This window comes from Trypanosoma cruzi, genomic scaffold, assembly GCF_000209065.1.
Source record: "Trypanosoma cruzi strain CL Brener 1047053517065 genomic scaffold, whole genome shotgun sequence".
NCBI lineage: Eukaryota > Euglenozoa > Kinetoplastea > Trypanosomatida > Trypanosomatidae > Trypanosoma > Trypanosoma cruzi.
In genome coordinates, this window is record NW_001849522.1 from 118,660 (window position 1) to 137,480 (window position 18,821).

Sequence of the window (18,821 nt, forward strand, 5' to 3'; positions counted from 1 at the left end):
GCGGAGCACACATTTCTTCCCTCTTGTTTTGTTTTCTTGCGGCCAGGGCGGGCAGACACCCGCAGCGCCACACACACAGCCACACCCTGCCGCCGTGTTTTTTTTTTTTTCGTGTTCATTTCACGCGCTGGCAGTCCCGCCAGCATTTCTCTCCCTCCGATGATTTTTTTCTTTTGCTGCGCTCACTCCCCGATGGAGTGACGCGACTCCCGTCATGTCTGCGTGCTTCTCTCAGTCCCCACACACGAGTGACTGTGCTCTGCGGGCCGCACTCGCACGCCGATGAGAGGGCTGAGGGGAGCAGCAACACGCAGATGACCCCATGAAATATAAACGATGTGCGGACTCATGGAGGTCGGACGGTTGAAACACACGCAACCATCTTTTTAGTTTTCTTTCCGGGCAAAATACATACGGACGGTTTGGTGTGGCCACACGGCAGCCAGGCGATTTCTAAATTTGTGTGCGACAGTAATGGACGATTTCTTTTTTATAATTATTTTGTCTGATGGGGTTTACATAAGACGAAGGGGATGGTTTTTGTTTTGGATAAATCTTGTGTGGATTGCCGCTGCTTGGGCTGCAGTGCAGTCATGAGTTTGAGCGGTCCTCTTCTTGTTGTTTCCGCCATGCGTCTCTGCTGTACATTTTTGTGCGTCCCTCCACATACTCTGCTCCCTCTTTTCTACTTCTTTGCTTTGTGTTTCTGCAGGCACACACACACACACACACAAGATGCACATTGCAGTGGATTTGAATGCTCCTTTTGTAGTGCATGCTGGCAGTTGCGTGTGGCGGCTGTGCTGCAATTCTGCGTGCGTGACGGCTGCTGGGAGTGCTGGAGATGTATCTGTTGATGCGGATGCGGTGGTTGTGCCGGTGGATGTGTCGTGTGCTCCGAGTGACGGCAGCCTGAGCTATCGCGTGTGCGTGTGTTTGTGGGCGTGGAAGAAGTGTTCCGCAGCCAGTGCTGAGGCTCAGTAGGAGAATTACACTTTCAGTGGCTTTGGTGTGCGCATGCATGGCAGGAATGGTGAGCTGGGTGCTGTGCGCCATGTGGCCAATGCCGTGCACACATGTCGTAACTGTGCTGCCAGCTGTGCAGTGAAAGAGGAAGGGGCCACCGTTGCCTTCACGATGAATGTGACGACACATAAATACACCGGCCCCTATGAAGTGTGGCGGCGTCAATTTTCTCCCGATGGAACCATCCATCCGCCTGCACGGAGCAGCGATGCTGACCAGACGGGCATCTGTCGCTCACCGCCACTCCGTGAAGGGAGGGATGACACAAAATCTGGTGGGACAACTGCGCCGCAAGTGAATGCTGAGCCGTCACGTCAGAACGAGGATTGGCGACAGTCTGCGGCGGCTGATGCACTCAACACCGTCGATCCGAGTCCCGCATCCAACACGGCGACCAACACGTCCGAGAAGAAGCCTGAGTTTGCCTTTGGTTGAAACAGAATAATGGCTCGGACACCACCCGGAAGAAGGCCCACGCCTGTCACGGAGCCGAAGGGAAATCCCATTGATGATGCGATGAGTGGTTTAATAAATGTTGAGTTGCCGCGGGGAGTCGATCTATTTCTGCCGCAGACGACGCTGGTGTAGCCGAAGGATGGGATTGTTCCAGTTACGACGAGGGATTCATTTGTTTCACCCTCTCTTGTCAGTGCTGGTGGAGTAATTGCTGCTTTCGCCGAGGGTCACACGGATGCCGAATATCAAGGTGGTCAACTAAGTGAGCCCTTTTCTTCTGAGGTTCTTGCGAGGTGCATTGACTCTGCGTGGGATTGGTCCACTGTTGTTGGTGAGGTCAATAAAAGATACATGGAGGGCACACACTGTGCTTGGTGCAGCGGAGGGAAAGGGGAGTTTGGGTGTTGTGCTCCGCCGCACAACAACTACGAAGGGCCACGGAGTGTTTCTTCTTGCGGGAGGCTCTGATGTGTCCTACGAAGGTGTGTGTTGGAGAGAGGGCGGCTTGGAGCCGAAACTGGTTGTGGGCGATGTCACGAATCCCACGGGTGGCAAGCGGAGTGGACGGATCGAATGGGGCGACCCCAAACCACTCTCGAAACGGATCTCTTCTGCTTCTCACGAAGGTGACTGGACGGAGTTCATTGCTTCTGGTGGCGCAGGTGTTGTGATGGAGGATGGCACGTTTGTGTTTCCTCTGATGGCGAAGAGTGAAGCAGAAGACGTTTGCTCCATGATCATTTACTCGACGTACAACGGCAGTGCCTGGGCGCTCTCTGAGGGCACTTCCCCTGCGGAATGCCTTAACCCCCGCGTCACCGAGTGGGAGGGATCACTTCACATGATTGTTGACTGCGAGAGTGGCCAGAGGGTGTACGAGTCGCGTGACATGGGGACAGCGTGGACGGAGGCCATTGGGACACTCTTAGCCGTGTGGGTCAACGCACGATCAGGAGTCCCTCAGAAGGAAAGCCTGCGTGTGGATGCCCTCATGACCGCGACCATTGAGGGAAGGAAGTTCATGCTGTGCACTCAGAGAGGGCATGCCTCGGGGAAGGAAAGGGCCACTGCGCTCCACCTTTGGGTCACGGAAAGCAACCGCACGTTTTCTGTTGGACCGGTTGCCGTGGACAATGCTGCGGATTGATGCTCGCCAGCACCCTGCTGCACTCGGATGGCAGTTTGCATCTTTTACGACGGAGGGGCAACGGTGAGGGCGGTGTCATTTCACTTTCCCGCCTGACGGAGAAACTGAGTGCAATCAATTCCGTCCTCAGTACTTGGGTGCAAAAGGACATTTTCTTCTCCAGCTTGTCTATACCCACGGCGTGTCTGGTGGCAGTGATTTGTCCGATGCCGCCAGTGATGACACGTGGAACGACGAGTGCCGTTGCCTGCATGCGACAGTGGAGGAACGCAGTGAAGGACAACGATAGGTTACAATTGACGGGACTTGAGTCCAGGGCAATATGGCCTGTGAACACTCGGAGTGATAAAGTGCGTCATGTATTTTTGAGCCACGACTCCACACTTGTGGCGTCGGTGACCATCGAAGAGACTCCGAGTGGGAGCACTCCTCGACTGACTGCGATGCTGGCGCACACTGCGTCCAATCATACTATGGGACTGTCGTGCAGCCACAATAAGAAGTGGGAGACGGCGTTCGGAGGCAAGACAACAACACGGAGCAGCAATCGGGAGCCGAGGAAAGAACACCAATTGGCACTCATGCTGTAAGGCAACAGGGCCTCTGTGCATATTGATGGTCGGTCGCTGGGAGAGGAAGAGGTGCTGCTGACAGGCCAGAGGCCACCTGAGGTACTGAGGTTTTGCTTTGGTGCGTGTGGTGGGCACGAATCTCGTTTGACGGTGACGGACGTCTTTCCGTACAGCCGCCCACTGAACTCCACTGCGATGCGTGCACCCAAGGACAGCGTCCCCGCTCCGACGAGAGAAGCGGCTACGACACCGCCCGAGAGGAATTGAGTAGTTGACAGCGTCAGTGAGCACGTTGCTGGGGATATTACCGAAGGGAAATGAATGGGCACAACGCCCTGGAAACGAATCCCCACTACAAACAGTCATCTCGCAGGGTGTGGAGCTGCGTGAGTCCCGACGACCACCTCGCCTCTCTCAACGACGTGAACTTGACACTGCGTGATTTAGGTGGCAACAACACCGTGCGTGTGTGCGTGTCTTGTGTATTGCTGCTTCTAATGGGATTGTGTTTGGGTGGTGGCAGACTTCTGAGCCACAGAGTGTGGATCCGCGGCTTCTCACCTAGAATACATGCCGCATTGCCCTCTTTTTTTATGCCACCGTTATTTATTTACTTTTAAATGTTTTTTTAATGCAGTTCAGCTGTAGTAATAAGTACTGTTGTTTTTTCTTTACGTAATGTCCGGTTGCTGCACACTGTAATGAGCGAAGTGTTTCCCCCTCTTGCTTGCTTTTCTTTTTGCCCACACGCGGTGCCGGCCCCGCGGCTGTGTCTTCCACGGACTGCACGGAACGAGGATTGGAAGAACAGGCCGGATGCCGCGTGAAATGTTGGGGATGTTGTGTGGGCTGGTGAAATAATAATGCGATCTTTTTTTATTTATTTTAATTTCCCTTCTCCTTCTTGGTGCGGGCAATATGTATACACACAAACACACAGTCGTATTGTTGTGGTCGACACATGAAATAAAAGTCCTGCAAAATCAATTTTTCCATTAATTTGTTGCTTTTGGGAGTCATGCCGGACTCTCGTCTTTTTTATTGTTTCTTTGATCCCTGCGGCTTGTTTCTGTAGTTACCGTATCTGCTGTCACTTTGCGTCTCTGCTTCCCGTTGAGTGTCCCTTTGCTGGCTGTGCTGTTGACATGCCTCATTTTTTCTTTCCTGCTAGAGGCATCGATGTTCCGCGACGACGATTGTTTGTGTTCCCCATTGCGATGGCACGAGGGTGACTGGGCGCCGGCCTGCTGAGTGCACTCGGAGTGGAGCGGACTGTGTGCGCCGTGCCTCACTGTGAGTGTGGGACGCCACCCACCACTACCTGCTGTGGGGCGTAATTCCAATCTGTCGGGGAAGGGAGAAGTACAGCGCAGTGCTGTGGAGTTGTATTCGCCCTGTCCCTCTCTTTGCCGCCATGTGTGTGCGGTGCGCATGGCTTTTTCTTGCGGTGCGACGTGGATGGCGTTGCCTCTGCGTGTGTTGTGCGGCGGGCTTTTCTTCTCCATGTCTTTGCCCTTTTGTGTGTGGAAAAGTTGTGGGAGAGGATATGTGTGCGGGAGTGAGCGTGGGTGGCTGTCAGCCTCGCCCCGCGCATTGGAGAATTCCATACACGTGGCTTTGCTTGACGGCGTTTCGCGGCACCCAGGGTGTGGCGAGGATGAGGGTGGGGAGGATCTGTTGTGGGCAGAAGGTGGATGGATGACACAGTCCCCTTCCGTGTCCTTCCCGATGTCGTTGGCAGTACATACTGAGAGCGTAAATTTGGGCGAGTGCGGGATGAAACGTTTATGCCGCTTTGTGTGTGCTACTCAATCGTCGTCATTGCAGGCGGTCGTCACGGTGCGTTGCGGTGCGGTGCCGTTTGATGAGGGAGGGGCGCGATGCCACGGCTGCTGCGCACCACGACCATTTATTGCCTCTGCACCGTCATTTTTGTTTTTCAGTTTGTGTGATTTTTTTCGCGCTCGCATAATGTTTTCTTTTGCTCCACGATGAATTTGTTGGAGGAACTTTGGTTTTGGTGCCTGCTTCACGGTGCTTCGCCTTGTGTGTCGGTTGCGGTGCTTCCACGTGGTGCCAAGGCGTTTGATGGGGTGTTTATTCTTCTTTTTGCGCCCTGCAGCCGACCTTGTTTGGTCATGGCGGCAGCAGTGGAGCTCTGCGACTGCGCACTTGCCATGCGTGTCTCATCTTTTGCCGCTGCTCCCTCGTTGTGTTGGCGGGGGAGGAGACGAGCGAATGCGTTGGAGTTGCGCCCCAGTGGGAGAGGGAAGGCACCGACCGCTGCTGACTGCGACGGTCTTTGCTGCAGGCGATGTGACGGGAGGACGTCACCGGTGTCACAGTCAACCGAGATGGATGAGGGCCGCACTGCGTCTCCCACCCCTCTCATCATCCCTCCGTCCACTGCAGTCACACGCCACACGCACCGCAGAGCGGCGTCGCGACCACCATCCGGATGTCTGTGAGCCAATTGGAATGCAAAATCGATGTGGACCCTTTTTCCCCGTGTTTGAGTGCCGCCGTGCTTCTTTATGTTTCCTTGTTGTGTATGTCGGGCGCGCATGTTGCCGCTGATTGCTGTGCAATGCCGACTCGCGTGAACGAGGAACGATGCTTTGACTGCTGGCGACCGGCGAGCTCTCCACTCCACTTACGCACCAACAACACCTTTCGGACGCGCTTGATGGCCGGCGGTCGTAACGCTGCCACGTGGTCTGCCTCGGCTCTTGTGTTTCGTGCACGGCATCGGGACCGCCCCGTGATGCAGCCATTCGGTAACGGGAGCGGTGCCAGTGGTCATGTGGCTTTTTGCCGGGATTCCGCCACTCGGCACGGTGGCTGTACGGGGCTGTGTGGGCGGTGGGGAGGGCGATGGTGTCACTGAATTGATTGCGTCTGCGCTGCTTTGTGTCGGCGGCTGTACTGTGATGGTTATTGTGTATGACCGGATGCCTCTGCGTGCCACTGTGTTTGGTTACTGTTGTTGTTGCCTCTTATTCTTTTTTGAGCGTGCAGTTAGAGATACTTTTGCTTGGCCAGCACAACTATCGTTTCAAGGCGTTAGGGATTACTTGCAGTATTAGGATTAGCAGTATTAGTATAGCGATCTGGCGGAATTGTGTCACTGGATTCGCCATATTCAGGAAGGGATTTGCTAGGCAGGAGTTATGGTCGACGGGGCGAGTGCGACACCCCACGACAGCCTTGTTGATACGTGTTTGGGTTGGTGGATGCGGTCTGCGGTGGGTGCGTGTCCGCGCAGCCGGCACCGTGTGCAGCGCAGGGCCATTGCGGCTGTGCGTGTGGCGCTGCTTGTTGTGTTGGCGCTGGTTGCGGTGGCGGCGTGGATGCCCGCGGTGCATGCGGTGGTGTTGCGACTGCGGGGCGGCACGGTGGACAGAGCCATCACGGTTGGCCGCGCCGTGGACACGGTGCTGATGGAAGGCGTGTACATCACGAACGGCGTGGCTGTTGTGTTCGACGTGCCGGCGATGCTTCCCGGCCCTTTGCGCATCGAACTGAGGGACTGCGTGTGCGACGGCGGTGCGCAGATCTACGTGCGGGGCTACAGCGGCGAGCCGGCGAGTGACCGGAGCCTGGAGGTGAGCGTGAGCGGGCTGTCCGGCGGCTACTGCTCGCTCGTGTTTGTGCACAACCTGCCGGCACACACGAACGTGACGGTCCGTGACTCGACGATTGTGACGGCGGGGCCGATGCGCTACTCCCAGCTGAGCGGGCTGACGGACGCGGTGGCGTCGCCGCTTGTGCTGCACGCGACGTCGCTGTTGCAGACGCAGCTGCGTGTGAGCAACACTGTGCTGAGGTCTTTGCAGGCGGGCGGGTCTGCGGTGTACGTTGGCGGCGGCGTGGACCTGCTGTCGAGCGCGGTGGTGCTTGACGGCGTGTCGCTGGAGGCGTCGGGCGGTCCGACCGCGTCCGCGATGCGTGTGGCGTCCTCGTCGCGTCTCAGTCTGTGGAGCCACTCGGTGTTCTCCGTGACGAACGTGTCGGTCATGAGCAGCGGCGGCGGCATTGTGCTTGGAGAGCGCCTCGCGGTGTTTTATTCGGTGCTGCGCTTCGTGGGCGTCGAGGGGCCTGTCGCGTCGTCACTGGTGCGCTGCGACGGTGGATCGGTCGGTGCCGGCGGGTGGCTGGAGCTGCGCGACGTGTGGGCGGTGGGCGAGGCGTCGTCTGTGGCGTCGCTGTTGGGTGTGACGCTGAGCGGCGGTACCGTGTCGATTGCGCGCTGCGCTGCCACCGGCGCGACGCTTGTCTCCGGGCTGGCGATCACGAGCGGCACCGTGACCGTGCAGTGCAACCGTGCTGGCGGCGGGGTGCTGCAGAGCGGCGGCGACTACCGCATGGCCGGCCTGCCCTCCGTGAGCGTGGTGCCGTGCGACGGCTGTGCGGCTGCGCTGGCGTGCTTTGATGCGCTGACGGCGTCGTTCGTCGACTGCGTGTGCGGCTGCCGCGACGGCGGTGTGGGCGAGGCGTGCCTGCCGTTCGACGTGCCGGTTGCGAGGTCCGGCGGCGGTGGTGGCGGTGCGCAGGACTGCGTGAGTGGCGTGACGCTGACGGAGTCGGTGACGGTTGGCGGCGGGCGTGCGACGGCGTGCTTCGACTCGGTGGTGTTCAGCGGGCCGATCACTGTGGCGGTGGACCTGCGCTCGATGGACGCGTTCGCTGACGCGCTGAACGTGACGCTGCGCCACTGCGTGCTTGAGGGCGGTGCGCAGCTGCGGATTGGCGGCCTCAGCGAGATCACGGCGTGCCTGATGCCCCACGCCCTCGTCAACATGACGAACGTGACGTCGCTGGAGGGCACGATTGTGCTGCATGGCGCGATGCCGCTGCACTCGAGTGTGCTGCTGGCGAACTCAACGCTGCGCGCGATGGTTGGCGGGTCGCAGTACGTGCCGACGACCCGTGGACACGAGGGATTTCGGTACGGCCCCGCGCTTGTGCTGGACGGCGTTCGGCTCCTGTCGACGCGGTTTGTCATGACGCGGTCGACGCTGTTTTGTGGCGGGGGCTCGTGCGCTGCGATCCTCGTGGAGCACGGCCTTGGCGCCAACCTGTCCAGCGTCTTTTACATGGACAGCTGCGCTGTCAGTTCGCAGACACACGTGATGTACGCTCTTGCGTCGGACCTGCGCGTTGGTGGCGGCTCTTTGTTCTCCATACAGAACAGCTCGTGGAGTGCGCCGAGCACCGAATACGGCAAAGCCGCGTGTGTGTTTGAGGATATTGTTGTGGCTGGCGGCAGCGTGCTGCAGATTGTGTCCAGCACGTTCCGTCTCGGCTTCGCCATGCTCATGGCAAACACGCTGACTGTGACCGGCGGCAGCTGGCTAGTGCACCGTGACAGCGAGTTCCACACCGCCTACGTTGTGTACATAGTCAAGGAGAACGGCGTGGCGTTCCGCGATCGGAGTGTGTGGTCGATAATTGACAACAACTTCACGTACGGCTCGTACTCGTCAACCATTGTAAGTATGACAAACAATTGGTCACCACCATCCGACACGCACCCGATCATCTACGGCGTGTGCAACGAGGCAAGGGGCTCACCTGTGACGAATTACGGAGTCGACCTCAATATTGGAGCACCCGTGATGGTGTTGGACTGCGGCGCGTGCACCGTGGACGCCGTGTGCTTCGCTACGAGGACGAGCAGCATCAGCGGCTGTGAGTGCGTGTGTGCTGCTGGCGGCTACGGTGACACGTGTCTGCCAGCTGCGGTTCCGGACGGTCTTGGGCCGCTCCCGCCCCCCGACGCGAGGGACACGGAGGTCCGCTGCGTGCACGGTGGCAGCATCAGCTCTTTGGACGTTCCTGATCCCGGTGTGCGTGGTCTGTGCTTCGTCAACGTGACCTTCACTGCCCCGATTGTGCTGGACCTGTCGTATTTTGACGCGCCACAGCATACCCTCAACATCACGCTGCTGCATTGCGTCCTCATGGGCCTGTCGATCAGGGGGAGTGGTGCACGCGTGCACGTGAACGTGGTCTCCTCGATGCTGGATTCTGGTGAGCTGGTGTTTCAGGGCCATTTTGGCGCGAGCTCCCAGATACTGGTTGTGGGCAGTACGCTTGTGACGACGTCGGGCCACGCCATTTTATTTGTGAAGTTTGCTCTCAGTGCGAATATGACGCTGCTGCTACTCGACAACTACATTGAGGGGAGTAGGTACGCAGTCTATTTCATCAATGGTGTTGTTATTGATGGTGGCGGGATTATTGTGAAGGGAAATACGCTGAGCACAACGGAGGACGATGAGGGTGTGGAATCATCTGTTTGCGTTACTTCTGTTGATGTGAGGAACGGCGGCTACTTTGACGTGGAGAACAACACGATGAGCTCGGCTAACGGCGTTTATCTTTTTGGGGATACCACCGTGAGCTCCGCGGGGCTGCTGCGAGTGGCGGACTGCGCCTTTGTCGGCAGGACAGAAATTTTTGATTCCGCGCTGGTGTATGTGTCTGGCTCGGTGACACTCGAGGGTGGAGCGCAGTGGCGTGTGGAGGGCAATAGCGTGGGTACAGCCTCGGTATTATCTATTCCGTATTCCTGGCAAGAAATTCAGCTGTCGGGCAGCGGCACCACCGTGGTGCTAGCAAACAACCGTCAGGTGGAAAGAAGCGCACTCTTTGCCAAGCTTTTTAAATCGAACACGATTGTTGCGTTGCCCGCGCGGTTTGTGGTGGGGTGCAACCTGCAGGGCGATGAGGAGGTGTCGTACGACTATGTGTTTCCGGAGGACGCGGTGGTGTTCAGGTGTGGCACATGCAACGATGACTCGGCGTGCTACATGCCCGGGACGGAGTCGGTGGACCGCGGCTCGTGCTCGTGCAGCTGCAGGGACGGATGGCATGGCGCGTCGTGTCTTCCCTTCGAGGTGCCCGACGCGGTTGTGCCGCCCGTAGCGGAGAGAGCTGTTGACGGCGACACGAGCTGTGTGTTGAACCAGACGCTGACGAGCCTCGCGCTGAAGATGTGGAAGACGCACCATTGCTACGTGGGCGTGACATTCAGCGGCAGGCGTTCTGTGCTGACGTTCTTCCTCAACAGCATGCCGCTGCATCTCCCCATCAACATCACGCTCACCGGGTGCACATTCCGTGAGGGTGCCGCGCTGCAGTTTGTTGGGGGTGTTGAGGCGGTCGAGTCGTCCGGCGTCCTGATCCGCGTGAGCCAGACGGTGATGCGGTCCTCCACCGTTGCTTTTTTACGTGCCCTTCCGCAGCGCTGCGACATCGCCATCACGGAGGTTGATGCGGTACAGTCCTCCGAGTTTGAAGTATCGGGTACTGTGTACAGCATGTGGAGCGTGTTTTTGCTGGGAAACGTTGTGTTGAATGCGTCAACGCTGTTGGTCAGCAACGTCAAGGCGCATGCAACGAATCGTGATGCGCTTGGTTTGTACTCGACTGGGACACTGACGCTGGTGGGTGGCAGCTCGCTGTACGCGCGGTACTGCAACTTTGAGGGATACATACACGTGTTCTACGTTCACAGTCTCAGTGTGAGTGACCACTCCGTTTTTGCGCTGCTCAGCAATACGATGTTATTCGGAGCAAGCCTGCTGTATCAGCACCAAGAATTCAGCGTGTCGGATCACAGCGTGCTGCGCGTGGTGGGGAACAGCGGCTCAGCTCGCTATGCCATCTATAACGATGACTTGTGGACTGTTCAGCGGTCAAGCTGGTTGGACTGGCGCGACAACGACGTGGAGGTGGGTGCGATGTTCTACGACACTGAGTCCGCATTTGTGACCATTGACAGCAGCAGTGTTTTGACGCTGACGGGCTGCAAGATGGGCTCGACGGGGTTGTCGGTATCCTTGCTGAAGCGGATTGAGGCCGGTTACCGCTTCGTTGCTGGGTGTCTGACGGTTGCGGGACGGGAGGTGACGACGGCGGCTGAACTGGAGCTGAACGGCATCAACAACGTGACGACGGCTGCTGTGTGCGGGCAGTGCACGAAGGAGGGCGACTGCTTTGCTCCGCTGACGACGGCTGTCATTGGCTGCAAGTGCCAGTGCGCTGCTGGAGGGCACGGCGATGCGTGCGTTCCGGCGCCTGTGCCTGCTGGCTCGCCACCGCCACCGCCGCCACCAATAACACCGCTGCCGCCAGTGCCGCCCACACCGCTGTCACCGCCGGTTGGTGAATGCATCAGCGACATGGTGTACCCCGAGGTTGCGCAGGCAGTGGGCGGCGGGCTGTCGTGGCTGTGCTACCGCAACGTGACGTTCAGCGGGGGCGGCATGAGCCTAACGGTGCTGATTGGTGCGATGACGGGCGAGGTGGCGAATGTCACGTTCGATGGATGCACGTGGAGGGACGGCGCCGTGCTGTTGCTGTTGGGCAACGCGTACGCCGCTGTGGGGTCGCTGAACATCGTCGTCACCGGCAACACATTTAGTGACGCGCTGCTCAGCCCGGAGGGTGTGTTTCCACCGCACACGAACATCACGATCAGCGGGAATCGCTTCACTGTCACGAGGCTGATCCCTCGGTCGGGATTGGAACTTGAGAGCCCGTCATGCGTTGCGATGAATGGACTGGCGATCAGCAACGACTCCGCGGTGGTGCTGAGTGGCAATGTGTTTCAGAGCGTGACGGCATCGTCAAGCGCCATTTACGTTGTCAGATCTGCGCTGAGCGTGTCGTGGCACTCCGTGTTTGCGGTGGTGGGCAACACGTTTCATATGGCTGGCGGTGACGGTACGCTGATACATCTTGAAGGGTCTAGCCAATCCTCATCGCTGAGTGTACTGAACAACTCTGCCGTGGTGATTCGAGGCAATCTTGTGACGAGGCCCGTGCGGTACTTTTTATCACTAACTTTGGCATTACGTGTGGAGTCTCGGTCAGCGGTTGTGTTTCAGGGCAACGACATACAGCAGAGCTTGGTTGTGTTTTTCCCAGGCTACTCTTCCTGCATCTACTACAACTCCTGGCTGCAGGTGAGCGGCAACCTCTGCCGTGAATCACCATCGGAAGCCCTTACTGTTTTTGACCCCACGGTGAATCTCCGCGACTCCACGGTGTCTGTGTCTGGCAACCGATTCATGTCCGGCACTGACAAGCCGACAGCTCTGCGGATATCCACGGGGTCCCGCGATCTCACAAACGGAGCGATTGTGGCTGCGTGCAACACCGTGAACGGCGAGGAGGAAGCGAACTACGCCATCCCGTCCGTGTACGATGCCACCATTTTGAGCTGCAGTGATCCATGCACCCTCGCAGCGTCGTGCTTCCCTGCGTACACGACGACGGCTTCGAGTGATGGCTGCGCCTGCACGTGCGCGGAGGGCGGCCACGGCGATGCGTGCCTGCCCGTTGCTGCTCCCGAGCCACCGAGCACCGACGGCGCCGATTTGTGCGTGCGGGACGTGCGTGTGGATGAAGTGGTGAACGCCGGTCTCGGGACGTCGGTGGTGTGCTACGTTGGTGTGACCTTTGCGGCGGACGTCGTGGTGGACGTGGAGTCGATGTCAGGGAGCGTGCGCAACGTGACGCTGGCGAACTGCACGTTTGTGGGCGGAGCGAGCCTGTACGTTGTCGGGTGGCGTTCCGACCCGCCTGCTGGCGAGCGCGCCGATGTGTTGATCAGCGGGCTTGAGTCGCGTTCTGGCGGCGGTGCGCTGGTGACGAACCGATACCCGCCGGGCTCGCGCGTCACCGTGGTGGACTCGGTGCTGATCGCAGAGAAGCGTGTTGTGTACCGCGGCGCCTACGACCTTGGCGACGCCTCCGCGTGCCTCGTGTTGCACAGCGTGAATCTGACGGGGAGCGTGCTGACCATCGCGCGCACGCATGTGGCGGCTGTGTTCCGCGGCGCTGTTGGCGTGCTGGTGGTTGGCGGCGTGGCGGTGTCGTCGCGCGGAGCGCTGTACGTGGACGGGCTGTCGGTGCAGACGGCGCTGGGGCTGTGCGTGTCGGTGGAGGGCGGTGTTGCTGCCAGCGGCGGCTCCGTGGTGGCGTTTGTTGACAGCGACTTCCTGCTGTGCAAGCATGCGGTGTCTGTGCGTGGGGCTGTGAGCGTGTCGGGCTCCGCTGTGGCGCTTGTGCGGAACGAATTTTCGTCGACGGAGGACTACGCGGTGACGTTTTATTCGACGGTGAGCCTGGCCGTTGGGTCGATGCTGCTGGCGAAGGGCAACGTGCACGACGGCGTCTCGAGGGAGATTCTCTACGCTGCTGGCGCCGTGACCGCTGCTGGGAGCACGCTGAGCTTTGTGCGCAACCGAGCGCTGCTGCCGCGGATGCTGTCGCTGAGCCTGTCGCTTGCGGCTGGGGCGCATTTGAGGGTGGCGTGCAACGACGCTGGTGGACGTGTCCTGTCGACGGCGGAGGAGTACGCAGCGGCTGGTTTTGGCGACGCTGGGAGCATCGACGTTGTTGGGTGCGACGCCTGCGACAGGGACACGCACTGCTACGCGCCCGGGACGGCCTCTGCGAGCATGACGAACGGTGTGTGCGTGTGCGCGTGCGGCAGTGGCGGGTACGGCGAGGCGTGCGTGCCTGTGGGAGCTCCCGCACTGCCGCCCGCTGCGGTCACCGCGTCGAGAGTGTTTGTCCGCGAGAGCGTGACGGTGCGGTCGGTGTTCGTTGTGCCTGCCGGCGCGAGCGAGGTGACGCTGCGCCACGTTGTGCTGGACGGCGTGAGTCCTGTGCTCTACGTGCCGTGGATGGCGCGGGACGGCGTGCGGATCGTTGTGCAGAACGTATCGCTGCGTAACGGCGCCGTGCTGTACGTGATGGGCGGTGGAGCGTTGCGCGGTGCGGTGGCGGCGTGGAGCGACGAGAGCGGGCCGGTGGAGCTGTCGATGTGCGACGTGGAGGCGCTGAACAGTGCGCTTGTGCTGACCGGCACGTTTCCCGCGGGGTCTGTGCTGACGGTGACGGACTCCCTGCTGGTTGCCACGAGGCCGACGCCGCTTGTGTATCTTCCCGGCTCGCGGTCCTCGCCGTACGCACCGGTGCTGGTGCTGTCGGGCCTGCGGCTCGTGCGGTCCGTGCTGGTTGTGTCCGGCGTGGCCCTCGTGACCGTGGTGACTGGTGGGCGGACGGTGGCGGTGGACGGCGCCGTGCTGGAGCTTGTCGGTGGCGGTGTCGCGCTGGACTCGGCTGTGTTCGGTGGCGAATATGCGTTGTACGCGAGTGCGCGCGTTGTTGCGTCGTGGGGCGCTGTGCTGCGCGTGTCGGGGAGCCAGGTGTACGCCGCGCATGGGTTGGTGTTTGACAGCGGTGTGGAGGCCAACGCGTCCGCCGTCGTGGTGAACGACAACGTCGCTGCGCTGACCGATGGCGCGCTGCTGGAGCTGCGGGGGTCGGCGTCGTTTGGGTCCGGGTCGTGGCTGTCGGTGCGCGGCAACAGCATCAGCGGCAGGCTTCTGTCGGTGCCGTCGTACCCGCGCAGTGCGGATCTCGTGCAGAGCACGCTGACGCTCCACGGGAACGCCGGCAGTGGGCCCGTTGTGATGGACGGCACCGTTGCGCTTGTGGGCGCCGGCCGAAGGTTCGTCGTGGGGTGCCTGACGCTCAACGGGCAGGTGCTGCGGCCGATGGACTACAGGTCCGCCGGCATCATCGGGGAATTCCGTCCCGTGGCGTGTGGGGTGTGCGACGCCGACGTGCGCTGCTTTGCTGCTGCGACGAGGGCGATGTCAGGGTCGTGCGGCTGCCGCTGTGCTGAGGGCGGGTACGGGCGCGACTGCCTGCCGGTGTACCTGCCGCACGTGGACGGGTGCAACCGCACGCCCGCTATGCCGCCGCTGAGCCACACGGCAACGCTGACGGAGACGCGCAGCCCGACGCCAACGTGGACGCCGACGCCGAGCCTGAGCGCAACGCACTACAGTCCGACGCATTACGGGCCGACGAAGACCCTGCAGGTGACGGGGACGGTGGCGCTGTCGCCCACGCGGACCCCGACAGCGTCGGTGAGCAGCACGCTGTGGTGGAGCGACGTGGCGTGCCCTACACTCACCGTGACGACGACGGCGGCTGGTGGGAGCCTGACGCAGAACGACATCCGCGGCGGTGGGAGCACCGTCCCGACGCGTCTGATGGTGGCGCTGCCGCCGCCGTTTCGGTGGGCACGCGACCCGCAGATTGGCACGCATCTGAGCTTCGTGCCGGTGTCGACGGCGCAGCCGAGCGGGTTCGGTGGTCCGTGGGGAGCGATGCTGCGCAACGCGACGTGGGTGCACAACGCGACGAATCCGTCCACCGTCCTGGAGCTGGCTGTGCCTGTGCACCGCGGTTACTTCATTGCTGCCGACGAGACGATAGTTATTCGCTGCGACGCTGTGGCGGTGTCCGGCGGCTGCAAGGGTGTGCTGCTTGGGTCCTTCACGATCAGGTCCGCCACGCTGCCCGCCGCTGCCAGCGTCCTCTCGGCGATCACCGGCGTTGTTGCGGGTGCGACGGCTGTTGCGGTGGTGGTGACCGGCGGGCTGGGCTCCATCCTGGAGATGCAGGCACTCGGCGTGTTCGCGAGGATGCCATGCGCCTCGGCGCAGGAGCGTGCGAGCACCGTTGCGCTGCCGTACTTCCTGTCGGTGTTCGCTGCCCTTGACCCGCTGTGGATGGTGGTGGGCAACGCGCTGCTCGCCGCTGTGTTCGGGTGCGTGCACTGCGGTGTGACGGCCGCCTTCCAGCGGTGGCGCGGCGTGGACGCGGCGAGTGCGTGGGCGGCGATGCGATTCCCGAGCCTGACGTACGTTGTGGGGCACGCGATGCACCTCGGCATCTTCTTTGGCTCCGTTCTTTCACTGGCGACGCCAGGCGCCCGCGTGCAGCACCGCGTGGTCGGTGTCTTTGGCGTGCTGTACGGTGTGGCGTTCCCTGCTGGCGTGTGCTACTTCATTGCCCGCCACACGGGCGCGAGCTTCACGAAATACTGGCAGTTTTCGAGGAAGCCGCTGCACGAGCGCCTGCTGTACCCCGTCGGGTATTGGCACCCCGCGGCGCAGCAGCGGATGTACGGCGGCATGCTGACGAACATGAGGGGCAGCCACGTGTACTGGTGCGTGTTCCAGCTGTCGGTGCTGTGTGTGGTGTGCCCGATTGCGGCTGTGCACCCGCCCGTGGGAGGCTGCCACGTCCAGTACTTCTGCATGGCGGCTGTGCTGCTTGCGGGCGCGGGCGTGGTTGCCTTCACGAACATGATGCGCTCGGCCTTTCTGACGGTGATGCGCACTGCGAGCTTTGTGCTCCTTGCTGTGCTGTGCGTGGTCAGCGCGGCGAACCACCTTGCGCCGAGCGACGGCGGTGCGAGGGCGTACGCGGCTATCGTGCTGCTGCTGGCCACTGTGCTGCTTGCGGTCACTGTGTACAGCGTCGTTGTGTGGTACGCGGAGGACCGCCACTGGCAGGAGCTGCGCGAGCCGCTGCGTGGCGGACTGGAAGCGCTGCTGCGCGATGACGAGGAGAGCGACGAGGAGACGCAGAAGCCGCAAGAAATGGCGTCATCGTCGTACGCCTTAGGCACCACCGTTGCGTCGTCGTACCAACCACCCGCGCCGCCATTGCAGCCTATGGCCGGTGACACCCACTCAGACGCACTGAGCCTGTTCGACCGTGCATCCAGTGCGAGCCGTATGTTCGACTACGCCGCCATGTGACGTACGCCACGTGGAATTAGTAAATATGCGGTGCTTGAGGGGCCACGGCTGTGCTGCGCACCACAGCCAGCCGTCGTTAACGGCACCTACAGTGTTGTTGGTCGTTGTTTCTATCGATTTGTTTCTATTTTGATCGGGTGCTTTCAGGAGTTTTTCCCTTTTCACGCTGACTGTGTGGAAGGGGATTGAGTTGTCGCTCTTGTTACTGCTGATGTTGTGTTGTATCGGACTGTAATTTCATGGAGTTGCGTGCGAGGAACCCAACGCTCGTTTTGTGCAATGGAGGAAGGATCCAGCGAACCGCCTAGTGGAAGTAATGAATTGCAGCTCTGCCTTACCGCGGATTTACATGCAGGAAGCATTACAGTCCACAGGAGCAAGGCGGCGACAGACTAGTAGCAGGGCTCCGGGTTTCCAGTAACGTCTTTGAGCGGGATTATGTATTGGGGCGCGACGCATTGTCGTAATTCCGGCTTATTTCGTTGTGGCGAGTGCACGGGGTGATTGATGTCTCTTTAGCGGTGGAAGTGACGGACCAGGCCATCCCAGTCACGTTCCACACTTGTCCTCGAGCGCACCGCCGCCATGGCAGGATCCCTCAGGTGTGCACGTGGAGCGTGGGGGCCTTGATGACGCGGCATTGGGATTTGTTGCCCGTCACGGCCCGCAATTTTGTGTGTGCAGGAGGTGTGACGGCCACTTCCGGCAATTTGCACATCCCTTCACGGCGCCGCCTTTGATTTAGTTGGCGCACCGCCTTCCATCGGCAAGGGATGTTGTTGCGGATTGGCCACGCTGGTACGGGGATGCCTCCACGAGGAATTCCTTCTTTCCCAATTCCCCTATGGCCCTGCGAAATTCATGCACCACAGCAGACACAGAGCGGTGTGGTGTTAGCACGGAGAGTACGATATTCACCGAGACTGTTTCCACGGCAGCGTGCGTCTATGCGCCTTCTCGTCGAATCGTGGAAGCACGCGAGCACACGTCGACGGTTCTGCATCACCTGGCGACTCACATCGTCGACGTACCCTTTTTTCTCGCCAGCAGTACAACGTAGCGCACACACGGATGCAGCTTGCCTTTGGCCACTGCGACATACCCAAGAACGAGGCATGTGATGCATAAGCCAAGGAGGCGTCCGACCTCGCACAGCTCAGAGGCACATGGAGCACCGGCATCGTTTTCATTGGCCGAAGGTATTATTCGTGCCCGACAGCTCAGGCCAGAAGCTCACCGCTCCACTGTATCAGGCGACTGGGAACCCACGCGCACGGACGCCACCCTCACTCGTGGGGAAGAGGCTGCACTGGACCGCCTCCGCACCGGAGTTTCGCACACAATACGGATGGCTGCTACGACCACTGCAACCCGCCATCCCACGCACATGCCGTTGGTGCGGCGCGAATGCCGCACAGAAGACACGCAAAGAACTTCGCACGGAAACGCCTCCTCCTCCCGCTGGACCTCGCCCCGCCACGATCCGACGGCCGGCAGACTGCCCGGTTTGCGGCAAGCACTGCAGTTGCTGCACTGGTGTCGTGACGCACATGGTTAACGCCCATGGCATTACGCGCTCCCAGGCGCTGTGGAAAGTTAACTTTCCCGGTGAGTCGGAACCGCCAGAAATCCCACCGGAACCACCGCCCAGCACTTGAGCGAGGACGAGAGCGAGAGACGGCACACCGATCGCTCCTCCGCTGCAGACTGCACAGCCCAGGCCGAAGCCACTCCCATGCAGTTTCCGCACGGCGTCGTACGAAAGGCAAGCCGGAATCGTACTTTATCTTAGGCACTTCCACAAGCAAGAGTTCCCCCGACAACTAGAAGGCGCTGCCAGGAATATGACGGTCTGACGGCATCCACCCCGTTCGAATGCACGTACTGTGAATTCGGGGCTCAAGCGAAAACGGGACCACTGTCCCGCATACGAGCACACGAACACTCTAGCACAGAGCCACGGTCGGCACCGAAGAA

At 60.4% G+C, this 18,821-nt stretch overlaps 1 protein-coding gene and 1 pseudogene across 1 annotated transcript, besides 4 other annotated features; both read left to right on the forward strand.

Annotated features, from left to right (window-relative positions):
- Window positions 1–18,821: part of a sequence feature (areas not merged during assembly with more than two copies in the genome that could not be assigned to a particular haplotype) that runs on past both edges of the window.
- Window positions 714–733: a microsatellite.
- On the forward strand, window positions 1,543–3,468 carry Tc00.1047053511183.450 (annotated as a pseudogene).
- Window positions 4,073–4,093: a sequence feature (AT_rich).
- Tc00.1047053511183.460 (dispersed gene family protein 1 (DGF-1), putative) lies at window positions 6,372–16,844 on the forward strand (the record flags this gene model as incomplete). The annotated part of the gene is made up of 1 exon (XM_816818.1): window positions 6,372–16,844. One exon carries the CDS (start codon window positions 6,372–6,374, stop codon window positions 16,842–16,844), a length of 10,473 nt encoding a protein of 3,490 aa, XP_821911.1.
- Window positions 11,302–11,369: a microsatellite.